The 13,142-nt window shown below is 45.6% G+C and overlaps 1 protein-coding gene across 7 annotated transcripts in view; it reads right to left on the minus strand.

The window, feature by feature from the left end:
• Positions 1-10,678: 10,678 nt before the first annotated feature.
• Positions 10,679-13,142, minus strand: part of Tmem51 (transmembrane protein 51) — a 51,503-nt gene continuing 49,039 nt past the window's right edge. For all 7 annotated transcript variants that reach the window (XM_005409885.2, XM_005409884.2, XM_013507419.1 and 4 more), the window contains one exon: positions 10,679-11,777. In XM_005409885.2, the coding sequence (XP_005409942.1) occupies positions 11,375-11,777 (403 nt within the window). In that variant the 3' untranslated portion in view covers positions 10,679-11,374. The remainder of the gene's footprint in view (positions 11,778-13,142) is intronic.

Consider the following 13,142-nt stretch of genomic DNA (forward strand, 5'->3'; position numbering starts at 1 on the left):
CAGTTCCTTTGCTGTTCATCTGGTGTGTTCCATTCAAAAACTGCAGACCCAGGGAGCTGCTCCCAACTTCAGGGTTTTTTATTTTTGTTTATTTTGTCTCTGTTCCATTTCTCTCACCTGTGACGTTGTGGAGGACTACCAGGCCAGCTCTCCTTGAAAGAGGAGAAGTTGTCATGGCCCTGTTTCCATGTATTGATATGTACAGAGCTGACTAAGATTGTCTTTATCCCCTCAGTTGGCTTTAAGCAATGTAAATGGGTCTAGCCCAGGTGTTATTGTGTGGTCTTCAAAGCAATGTGACAGGGCAGTGATGCCCTGCCTATAGCTCCCAAGTAGTATGTGTGAGCTAGGCTGAGTGATGCCACGCTGTGGGCTGGGATTGAGCTTTGAGAAAAAGGCCTTAACATCTGAGGGCATGCCGATTATACATCAAAACTGAAGCCCCCCCGCCAAAAAAACACTAGATACTGCCCCAATCTATGATATGCGGATTACTCTTTCTGCATCTCTCTCTCTCTGCATATTGCAGAGGTGATTTCAGGCCTCCGACCTAGCCCAGCTCACAGCACTCATCTACTTTCCACCACTCTCATAGTCACTCATCCCCGAGCCACTCCCCTCTTTACAAATTAATAAAACCGGGATTCAGCCATGGATTGAGCCTTTGTTCCAGTTAGCCATCGTTCTAGCTGGACTTAGGACCTCCTTGGCTACCCACAACTACAGATATGCCTTAGTGTCTTTATTCTCACCGTGGATTGTACTAGAAGTGGTAGATTGGAATCACTTATCGGAATTCCAATAACTTTCCCCTGGGATTACAAATGTGGACTCCTCTGGACTGCAACAAGGTCCAGAAGGGCTTTCCATGTGAAATATAACCAGTGGCAGTGTAGACTGTGAGGATTCAAAGGGTTAATATCCTTGGAGCTGTAGATGGGAGCTTGCTACATAGAACTCCTCTCTGCGTGTTTGCAATCCCTACCATCCATTGCTTCTCAACCCAGGGCACATACGCCTGGGAAAGCTTTTATTTGCACCAAATCTCAGTGTCCACCCCCAGCAAACCCAATGGCTGAACTGTGCCCGTCATTTTGGCTATCTTCCCTGGGACCTATCGGGAGTGAATATCGAAGACAGGCTGAGGTTCTTCCCAGGTGACTTCTACAGCGGGGAACCTAGCATTCTCTCCTGGACAAATTCTACTTGTAGGCATCTGGACAAACCTCCACCATATTTTGTGAATCACGTAACCTTTAGCAAGATGGTTAACAAAACCAGGAAGTACTTATGAAAGCTAACCAAGTACCAGGCAGCAGGTTATGCATAGTTTTATGTAGTTCTTGGCCCAACCCATTTACAGAAGGGGGAACTGAGGCACAGAGAAGTCAAATAACTTACCCAGGGGCCATCTGGCTAAGCGGTGGTTCTAGGATTCACTCTTGGATGTCTGACTCCAAAATGCTTCATTTTGCTTGACCTTTACTGAAGGTAACACGCACACTGAAAGGTGCACAGGTCCTAACTGTACACTTGATGGATTTTTTTTTTACAAAGTGTTCAGACCACCCACTGAGGAGTCACTGAGTCATAGCGTATGCCCCACGCAGCCTTAGGACATTCTGCCAAAGATTCTTCCAGAGTGCTTGGTACCAGCTCCCATTCCCTCAGCAGGGTATGAACATTCCAGTCAGAGCTTTTTTTTTTTTTTTTTTTTTTGGTTTTTCTCCGGTACCGGGAACCGAACTCACGACCTTGCGCTTGCCAGGCAGGCGCTTTTGCCGCTGAGCTAAATCCCCAGCCCCAGAGCTTTTAAATATTATTCTCCTTCCTGTCCTTACAGAGGGGAGTTCTGACCCGGGGTTCCTTGGGACAGTAGGTCCTAAACCTGGCCGCATGTGCCAGGCTGAGTACCTAGACAGCCCCTGCAAGCTTCCGGGTTGCTAGAGGACCAGAGTATAAACTGGAACCTACCATGCTGAGATGTTCACCCACGTCTCAGGTGCCCGGAGCAGTGCCTGTCACATAGCTGGCACTTGATAAAATTTTTAAAAATTAAATGAGACCCAGAAGAGAGCCCGTGAGAGTGTGAGCCACTGAATGGGTGAGGGGGGAGTTGACGCGCCTGAGCCCATGTGTTTCTAGAAATACAGTCCGATGCTTAACCAGCTTTCCCCTTCAGCTCTGTGACCGGAGGTTTTCTGGTTTAGTTGTTCTGTCACCTACAGAAACCATCAGTCCTGGGGAGGGAGGCCCGAGAACTGTGTGAGACTCTGGTGCTTGACTGAGCTTAAGAATTAAGAAGGGAAACACTCGCCTGGTGGCTCCTAAGTTGACACCTCGGTTCCCTTTGACCGTTGGCCCACAGTGGCTCCGTGGGCACTCCCAGCAACTGCCCGTCCTCCCAGGCCCTCCGTGTCCATTGAACTGCGAAGGAGGAGAGGGTGGCCCAGAGTTGCCGCCCCAGGTTGCTGCCAAGAGCGAGCAGATAGGCGCCTGCCACTGGGGCAAAGCTCTCTGTCAGCAGTTCACCTCCCAGTGGTCCCGGTTACAGTGACCTCATCCTTGGTCATCTCCCTTGCTTCTGCAGGTGTTGCCACATCGTAAGGCTATCTGCCTGTTTTTCTTATTTCCATGGCTCTGACGTTGAGAGTTCTGTTACTGTCTCAGGCCCTTCCTGGCACACACATTTTTATCTTCCTTTCTCCGCACATGACCTTGCGTCTCTCTAGACATTTCTGCTCAGGTTTCCCCTGCAGCATTCCATTCCGTCTAAGTGTGTTCAGTTCTCCCTCCTTCCTCTCTGTGCCCCACACAGGCGCTCTCTTTTCCCAAGAACAACTGTTCTTTTCTTTCTGGCCCATCACCCAAATCCTCATCTTTCACCGTGTGTTCTGACTTCTTCTACAGAGGGATTGTTTTTGAAACTTGATCTCCAAGATCGTCCCTTCTAATCTGGGTCTGACTTTGGATCGCTGTCAAGAAGCGAGCCGGGCAGAAATGCTTCTGGGTAATTACCGTCCTCAGCAGCAGGACTGAGTATTGCACCCGGGTTCAGAGGGGCCCTGGGGCTGGAGAGGGGGAACATTCTTCTTCTTGGGTGGGCTTGGAGGGGTCGGCAAAGGCTCTAAGGAAAAAGAAGCATTTGAACTGAATGCTGGGGGATGGACAGGATTTCAGGAGAAAGAGAAGGGGAGAAGAGCTTGGGGTCCAGGGAGCCGAGGGGATGGCGGCTGGAAGCGTGGCTAAGTGTGCAGGGCGGGGCAGGAGACGTGTGCTTGGCCACCACCTTCGTTCGCTTTTTGTAATGTGTTAAGGGTAATACACAGGGACTCTTACTGTGGAGTGACAGATCACAAACTGGCTTCAGCATGAAAGCCAGTTCACTGATTACAAAAAATAAAAGGGGTCTGTGTGACGTCATCAGGCCTTGGCTTCTCTCTGCCCTTGGCCATCTTTTGCCTCCTAGGTTCAACTGCAGACAAATCTCTGTGTCGTGGTCACCAAAGAGATGTCACAGCCTCTCAGCTTTGAATCCCTGGGAGAATGGTGTTTTCCTAGGCTCATCGAAAGGCCTTGCTTGCTTCCCAGTTTCTTTATTTTGAGATGCTTACTTAACCTTTTTTTTTATTATGGAATTTTTGAAGTACGCACAAAAGCACAGAAAAAAGATATAATTAACCACTTACTTATACCCCTTATCTAGCTTCAACATTTTCCCAGTCTTATTTCATCTCTCTTTTCTGCCTTTTTGGATAAATTTAAATGAAACTGGATTATTTCATCCATAAATACTTCCCAATGGAAAAGGGCTCTTTTTTTCTCTACATCACCCCTTTTATGACATGATCACGACTAACCATATGAATAATGACCCCTGAATATCAAAGCTGACACTCAGTTTTTGCTCATATTCCCTTGATCTGTACAAGACATCCTTTTACTATGGATCTGACATGATCGAAATCTAGAAGTGTTTGGTGGCCATGTCTCTGAAATCTCTTTAACCTGTAACATCACTTCCCTTTTAAAAACACCACTGATTGGGGCTGGGAATTTAGCTCAGTGGCAAAGCGCCTGCCTGGCAAGCGCAAGGTCGTGAGTTCGGTTCCCGGTACCGGAAAAAAACAAACAAAAAAACAAACAAACAAACAAACAAATAAAAACACCACTGATTCGCTAGAGAAACTGGGTCTTCTGTTCTGCAGGACATTTACATCCCAGATTTGGTGGGTTGTTGCTTTGCGGTTTCAATGATTTGTGAACCATAAACTGGTAGAACAAGAGGCCTGATTTGTCAAGAGGACCTTACCGGCAGCCTGTGTTCTTCTTCCTCCATCCTATCGTGAGTGTGGAACTCTGGTAGTGGGAGACTGGGGTCTAATGTCTTTCTTCTGCATATCCACTTTCTAGCACCACTTATTGAAGAGACTTTCCTTTCTCTGATGTAGTTCTCTACTGCCTTTGTTGAAACCAACTGGCAGTAACACAAGCTTTGTTTGTGGCTTCTCTACTCTGTTCCATTGGCCTGTGCATCTGTTTTTATGCCAGTACCATGTTGCTTTGGTCACATAAGTTTTAAGTATGTTGTGAGGTCAAGTGTTGCAGTGTCCCCATCTTTGTTCCCTTTGGTCAGAATTTCTTGGGCCATGTGTGGTCTGTTGAGAGTCCCTATACTTTTTAGGAATGCTTTTTCTATTATTGTGAAGAATGCCAGTTCCATCTTGGTAAGAATTAGATTGACTCTATAGATAGCTGTAGGTAATATGGACATTTTTTTAAAAAATATGGACATTTTAACAATATTAATTCTTCCCATCCATGAACATGGGATACCTTTATAGTTGTTGGTGCTATCTTCTATTGATTGCATCAATATTCTATAATTTTTATTGTAGAGATCCTCCAGTTCCTTGGTTAGATTTATTCCTCAGTATTTATTTTTTGTAGCTAGTGTGAATAAAATTAATTTTTAAATCAATTTTATCATTAGTGTGTTGATTTTTTTGCATGTTGAGTTAGTATTCTACAATGGTTGGTACATTTTTAACGATGCTAAGATTGATTAGTAGGATCAGTGCCAACAGGCTGATCCACCCATTGTAAAGTTTCACTCAAATCTGTTTTCCTCCAACAGCATCTTGGTTTTATTTTAATTTATTGTTAAATACACCTTAATCATTTTACCACCTCTCACCATTTTAAGTGTACAGTTCAGTAGTGTTAAGTATATTCCTATCTGAGCAACCAATCTTCAAAAACCTTTCGGCTTACAAGTTGAAATTCTGTACCCATTAAACATAACTTTCAATTTCTCCTACTTCCCCGTACTGGCAATTATCATGCTACTTTCTATTTCTATGAATTTGACTATGGCTGATACCTTGTATAAGTAGAATCATAAAATACAGTTTGTTTAAGGAAAGGCAGAATCGATGATGAATTCTTTCCCGTTAGTTAATATTCAGAGTAAAAAGCAAACATAAAAGATGGCTAATGCATTTAAAAATATCATTGGGAATATAGATTAAATATGTAGGTATGTTTCAATCCATTGAATCCTTTATTTGGTTTGACACTCACGTGATCTCATCTCAGGATGGCTCCTGTGGCCTTTGTTTTTCCAGGTGTGAACCGTTCAGTATTTAGCTGTAACCTTTGATGTTTGCAGAGCATTGGTGTGGTCCTTAGGTAAACATCTCTTTATCTCAACTTTCCTCCCCCGTACAAGGAAGTGGGACAAGATGAACTACAAAAAATATTCCTGCTCAAAATCCTATTTTCTGTAGCATTTTCATATGGTTTACTCATTTACTCCCAGTCTTGTGACCCAAAGCAGGTCAATATTTCTTTTTACAAACATGGAAATTGCCATTCAGGTGACAGCATTTTTTCTATTTCTCCATACAGAAAATTTTCCCTAGGAGATTAATAGCTGTGGTGTTCAACTAGGAGCATATTTGTTCCTCAGTGACTTCCAACAATGTCTGGAGACATTCTTGATTGTCACATGTATTAATCACCTTTCCGTCACTGTGGTAAAATACCTGAGATAATCAGCTTATAAGGAAGAAAATTTATTTAGGCTCATGGTGTCAGAGGTCTCGGTCCAGGGTCAGTTGACTTGTTCTGGGGTCTGTGAGGCAGAAGATGATGGTAGGGAGTGGTGGAGGAAGCTTCTTGCTTCATGATGGCCAGGAGAGAGGAAGGGGAGGGACAAGGAGCTGGGATCCTAGTATCCCTGCCAAGGGCTTGCTCTCGATCATCACCTTCCTCCCTGAGGAGGACCACCTCGGCGACTGTCCTTAAAAGAGGAGCAATTGTCTCCATTTTGGCTGAGCCTAACCTTATTTCCATGTATTGATACGCACAGAGCTGACTAGGACTTTTCCTTATCCCTTCAATTGGCTTTAAGCAATGCATACTGGTCCGGCTGAGGTGCTGATGGTAGTCTTTGAAGATGGGCCTATGTGTTTCCCCAGAACCCCTACCTGTTGTTCCCTTGTGTGAGCCTGGATGAGACAGGATGAAGAGCCAATGCTCCACGCTGTCAGCTTGGATGGAGCCTCCAGGATCGAGCCTTGAAATAGAGGCTATGACTTCTGTAGACTTGGAAGATTACACATCAGAGCTGAAGCACTGACCCCAAAACATTAGATACTATCTCAGTTGTGTCATGCAGATTACTCTTTGTGCAGATCCTTCTGTCTGCATCGGCAGAGGTGATTCCAGACCTTCTACCTAACCCAGCTCACAGCGCTCATGTACTTTCCTGCATTCTCACAGTCACTCACCCTCCAGCTGCTCCCTTCTTCATGAATGAATAAAACCTGGGTTCGGCCTTGAGTTGAGGCCTTTGTTCCTGATAGCCATCATCGTGGCTGGGCTTAGGACCTCTTGGCTCCCCATAACCAAAAATATGCCTTAGTGTCTTTATTCTTGCCATAGGTTACACTGGAAGTGGTAGATTGGAATTAATTCACTGAATTCCAGTAACTTTTCCATGGGATTACAAATATACCCTGGGCCGTGATAAGGACTGGGAAGGGCTCTCAATACCTCCAACTAGGTCCAACTGCTAAAGGCTCTTCTACCTTGCAGCATCTCTACGGCTCACAATGACATCTTCACCACATCGGCTTTCGGGGATATTTAAGATCCAAACCCTAACACCGCCTTTAGGAGGTGCTCCTATGTGTAGTGAGTAGAGGCTGGGGAGGCTGTCAATCCCCAACAGTGACCCGAGCAGCCTGGCCTTCCCCACCCTTAGCCCAGTATCAATGTTACCCATGTGTGCCAAGTGCCAAGGTTGAGAAACTCTGACTTGAAGAAATCCATGAAGACAAAAATCATACTCCACTTAGTTCAATGTTTGCTCAATGAAAACACGTATACAGATGTACATGTATAAGAATTCCATTACCTGGACGGTAGAAGCATGGGACATTCTGTTTTCAACACACGCAGAACCGAAGTGTCTGATCTTCTTTGCTTCCCCTTTGGTCTTGTTCTTGGCTCTTCTCCTGCCTCATGAGACCTATCTATTATTGGCCTAAGGAAAGATTAATGGGCCATTTTGACTGCTTTTAACCAATGGAAAAATTTTAAAATAAAACCCTGGTTTATTTTAACCCAGAAAAGAATTTCTGGCTTTTTAACCCAGAAAATAAACATTAAAACTCTAAGCTTAAACTTTTTCAATCTGATTCTTTTTTGCCATTCGGATGGATTCAATGGATGTTTTCAATAAACTTCATGTGGCCTTTTAGTCATTAAAATTATTGCCTTTGTCTGCCCCTAGCTTCTCCTGTAAGATGTACCTGTCTGTGTTTCTCTCTGCTGCATTTGTGCTGATTTAAAACAATTCAGTTAGTGCGAAAATGAATTTACTGTTGGCAAATACCAGCATGACTTGTCCTTTCCTATTTAAAAGGTCAGTCTATGAATTAGTACTTCGAATTTGATTTTGAGTGACTTTTTTCTCAGTGCTGGGGATTGAATTCAGCACCTCTTGCATGCTAGGCAAGTGTTTTATCACTGAGTTACATCCCTGGACCTGAAACTGATTTTAAAATAGACACTGAATTTGTCAGAAATAAAAAGAAAGATGTACCGCCTCTGTTTTCTCTCTCTCTAATTTTAAAAGAGGCAGCAAATTAGATAAAGCAGGTGCATTTGTGTACTAGTTGATGTCACATATTCACTCATTTTCTCACACAAGTGGTCTGTCAGATTTTATCCAAAAAGTAAAAGCTTTATACCATATTATTATCTTATTTTTCTCTTCTCTGTGTTTTCTTAAAGTAGATGATAATGATTTTTCTTGACTGGGCATGATCATCAAGAATAAATTCGGAAATATGATATTTCAAGGGTAAATACAAAGAACATTGCTTGGTCTTCAAAACATTCCAGCAGAATTTCTAAATTTTCTGTAGTGCTGAGCTTAGTTTATCTTGGAGAAGCAAGCTGTACTACCTGACATTGTTTTTTTCCCCTGAGATTTATAACCCAGGGGTGGGGGAAAAACATGCTATAACTTTTGCTTCCAAAATTATATTTTACTTATTTTATTTTGTTATATACCCTTCATTGGTTCCCAGCATGCTTTTAAATAATCTAAAATTTCTCAGAGTCTATTTGAGTTTTAAGTGGCACCAACCCTTATTTTTCCCACATCCCTAATAGTACAGTTAATAAATTCCAGGTTATTGCAGTTTATTAAAATTCCATTAAATGTAGGTTGGCAGTCACTGGAGAAATGGAGAAAAGGAAGGGAAATCATTTTATGTCGTGTCATGGAGAATTAGATTTTTAATTCTGGCATCGTGGGAGGGTTAGAAAAACAGTCTTTGTAAAAGTGACATTTTTGAAAATGTTAAGTAACAGACTCAGGCTGGTCTCCAAGGAGGACAGCTCCCTGCTTGTTCCTGAGGGAGATAACACTGGGTAGCCCAGCTGTAGGAGTGACATCCCACTGCCCAAGAGAATGAGCTCCCTTTACCCAGGGCAGGATTTCTCAATCTTGGCATTATCGGCTGTGGGACAGAATAATTCTTTGTTGTGGGGACTGAGCATCTCTGGGCCTGCCTCAGTCTCCTCATCTGTATATTGGGTATATCACAGGATCATGGCTTTAAATCCGTTATCATCTAAGCACTTTGCACTAATGCTTGAAATGATCAGTTCTAAGTGCTGATATTGATCTTAATAACTGGGACGTTGCCAAGTTATCACAAATATGGCTTCTGAGATCACTGAACCTTGTTCTCTCACAGCTCCGGTGGCAAGATGTCCAAAATCAGCATCACCTGGGCTGACATCAGGGCGCCAACAGGGTGCACTGGGTAGCTTTGGGGGCTCTAGGGTAGAACTTTTCCCTTCCTCCCACTTCTGGGGCTCCCAGCACCCCCGTCTTCTCCCTATGGTCACGTTGCCTCTCTCTTCTGTGTGTGTCTTCCTGTCTCTCACTTGTAAGGACACTTGTGGTTGGCAGTTAGAACCCATTTAGACAACCCGGATAATCTCTTCTCAAATCCTGAATCTAATTACATCTGCAAAAACCTTACCACACAGGGCAAGAGCTCCACATTCCAGAGATCAGGGCCTCGTACCCCTTGGGTGCCATCCGTCCATTCAGAAAGGGTTTTCTTCCCCAGGGAGGCTCCAGGCTGGGCAGACGCTCCAGATGGACAGCCCTTCTAGAACACCGCCTCTCAGCTGTCCTGGGACCTTTCGTTCCCATCTTTCCTTTTGCTTCCCATTTAGTAATGGAGAGTGCACCCAGCCAGGGACAGGAGACTTGGAGAGCCACACCGGGGCTGATCCCTACAGCTCCCTCTTTTATTATGTATTTGCATATGGAAGGGAAAGACAGGTGCTACCGCCACTGCACATTAAGAAGGAAATCCACCTCCTGACTGCTGGGAACTTGCAGAGAAACCTCCAGAGCCTGAGCGTTTTCTCTTCCAACCAGGCTCCCTGGCAGGCACCGCCTCACAGTTCACCCCATGCCCGCCACCACCAGGGAGGCATGCTCTGCACTCAGGGTTCCCTCCAAGGCCAAGGCCCGGGCCCTGACGCTCGCTCCTCTCCTCTGCCCACACTCCACGGTTCATGGTCCCTGGGTGTCTCTCCTCATTGAGAGGCTTCCTTCCCTGCACTTCTCGGCAGTCACCGTCTCCTCTGGGAGGACTCGCTCAGCCACTGTCAGAGCTGGGGACACACCGCAGCCTGTGCTGAGTTCCCTCTCTAGCCAGTTCCCAGGGAAGGATGCGTGGAAGGGTGCAGAGCTGCAGCTCAGGCAAGCAGAAGTTTCCATCTACACGTGGGCTCTTGGGAGGCACAGCTCCCATTCAAAGCCTGTACAGAAATGCCCTTTACATGGAGCTACACAGAGGCGTAAGACTTCAGGCCCTGGGGCCAGACCTGTGACCTCAAGTCCACTCACTGTGATGTGACTTGGGGCATATTAAAAACACCCCCAAGTCTCGGTGAGCTAGCCCGAGAATGGCAGTGCTACCAGGCTCGGGTATCGAGGATGCAGGACAGCATACGGGCCACACTTGGCCCAAACCAAGTATTCTGCACCTATTGGTACCAATTAGCTGTTAGTATTGGTACCGTTCCCTGAGCAAGACAGTACAGGAAGAGCTGCTAGAATGACTGTACCACCAAGTGTACTACATAGAAAATATTTTATTATAAAAAGCTCAGTCCCATGGCATTTCAGAAGGAGGGGAGTGGCTACAGCCTTCTGTTTTGCTGACACGCAGAAGGGACCACTAGGAAATTGTACCAGTGAGATATCATCACACACATCACGTGCCTGAGTTCATCAGGCCCAAGGCCCTCACAGAACCGACAGCATCAGGGACCCCGAGAGAGCCGTCACCCGGGTCCACCCTCCACTCAACGGCTTTCTGCACCAAGTGGCTCCGCGGCCTGGGCGCAAAGCTGGGCCAGGTTCTCGCTCTGCGCCCACTTCAGGATGCAGGAAAGAGAGGAAATGCACAACTTGTTTTCTTCTGGAAAAAAACAGTCACGGTAGAAGCAAAAGACAACAGCCACAATCTAAACACACCGCGACGCATCCTTTCCTCGCTCAAAGGCGGAGGGCGTCGCCAGGGATGGATTCAGCATCAGGGCAGGAAGATGTGAAGAAGTCGCTGCCGCACCCTGGACTGCACCCAGACAGCTCTCTTCGGCCGCATCTGCCGCGGAGGGTCCTGGGCCTTCCTCAGTCCCGTCCATCACAGAATCCCCTTTCCCAGTGGCCAAGTGTGTGTCTCCACTGGGCTCGACGCGGCTCACCGCAGTGTGCAGTGAGGACTGTGTGAGGCAGGAGGCAGAGGGCACGGCCGGAGAGGGGCCGTCAGTCGGGGGGCCGGGCATCCGGGGCCTTCTCCTGGACCTCGGCATACTGTGGCGGAGGCGTCAGCGGCTCAATCGAGACAGGGGGCACGTTTTTGTCCGGGAGGTTGATCCTAAAGTCTTTGAGGTGAAGCTTCTCGGATTTGATCCTGCGAACCTTCAGCGGCTTCAGGCGCTTGGCTAACTTGGAGTTCTGTCTGTTGGGGGGGTTCGAGGGGCTTGGCTCTACCTCAGCCCTTGTGGGGGTCGTTTGGTCAAGGCCTGTGAGGGACTCGTAGGATGGGAGAGAGACGCTCAGCCTGGGGTTCTGCTCCACCTCCCTGGCTTCCGAGTAGTTTGTGTTCATCACTTCTTCATAGCTGGGGACATAGTACCTCGAGGAGGCCTCTTCCTCCTCCTCTTGGCTGCAAATACACACAGAGTGTTAGCAAATACCAACACGTGGTGTGAACAAATAAATACAGACACAGTGTGAGCATGCACTCGAGTAGGTTAAGGTCCCAAAGACCACACTGGGAGTCTGAGGCAGGAGGATCCCAAGTCTGAGCTCAGCAGCTTAGTACAGAGGTTCTGGGTTCAATGTTCTGTACTATGAACAAAAAAAATCCCAAAGGGATGAACTTCAGATCCCATGTGGGCACTGAGCCTGCACTCACCCTTAAAGCCCAGATGGGTCTTAGAAACAATAAAAGCTAGTGTGCCAGCTGTTTATGATGATGAGCTGGGCACTGTTCTAGGTAACACATAGGGACTGGTTCACATTCTCAGCACCATGAACCAAGTGCCATTATTGTACCCATTTTATGGATGGGGAAATATACATCAAGGTTAAGTGACTTGGCTATACCTTTAGGAAAGGGGAAGGTAGAAGGTATAGGTCATACATCATCCACTCCACACTATTACTTGGGTATTAAACCTTCTTTTCCTTAAAGACTTCATGAGCCACTTCATGTCATGTGGTCTGGTTACTCCAGTGCTCACCTAAGTTCTGTGGCCAAACGCAACAGATAGCTCTATAAAATGGCTGCCAATGTCAAGCCAAATGCCGTCCCCAGGTGGAGAAGGAATATACAATGTAGTAAAACAGTATGGTTCATGTAAATTAAAATAAAAAATTATTTCAATAAAAGATACATTGCCATTAATCTCCTTCAAAATATTCCCCCAACTTTATTTATTTTTTTTTTTCCCCCAACTTTAAATACACTTAGCCCATTAATCTTGCCACTTTCTTAAGAAGTTTTGGAAATCCTCTTTCTTGAGTGTCTTTTGGTGGCTGCTTTGATGACCTGAATTGATTCAAAACATTTACTATGATTTCTGTTGAAGAAAAATATCACAGTGGAGCTGGGGATTTAGCTCAGCGGCAAAGTGCCTGCCTGGCAAGCACAAGGTCGTGAGTTTGGTTCCCGGTACCGGAGAAAAACAAAAACAAAACAAAACAAAAAATCACAGTGTCTCCTCACCTACCTTTTTCATTGGGTTTGGCACTGTGCAACTTCTGGCTCTTCCTCAAAGCCAAAATGACCATGAAAGGTAAACATTTTGAATCCAGGACTCTGAGGCAGCCATGACAGCACAAGTAAAGACACTCACAAAAGGAGAATTCAGAACTGCTTCAGAAAGTGGCAAGAACAATGGGATAAGTGTATCTGAAGTATGTGTGGGGGGATTAGTGGCAACGTGCCTTTTACTGTAATATGTTTTTTAAAATTTTAAAAATCACCATATTTTTTATCACATCACCTATGTGAACCACTATATAT

The sequence above is a fragment of the Chinchilla lanigera genome, unplaced genomic scaffold (genome assembly GCF_000276665.1).
Source record: "Chinchilla lanigera isolate Chin_1 unplaced genomic scaffold, ChiLan1.0 scaffold00126, whole genome shotgun sequence".
Classification (NCBI taxonomy): Eukaryota; Metazoa; Chordata; class Mammalia; order Rodentia; family Chinchillidae; genus Chinchilla; species Chinchilla lanigera.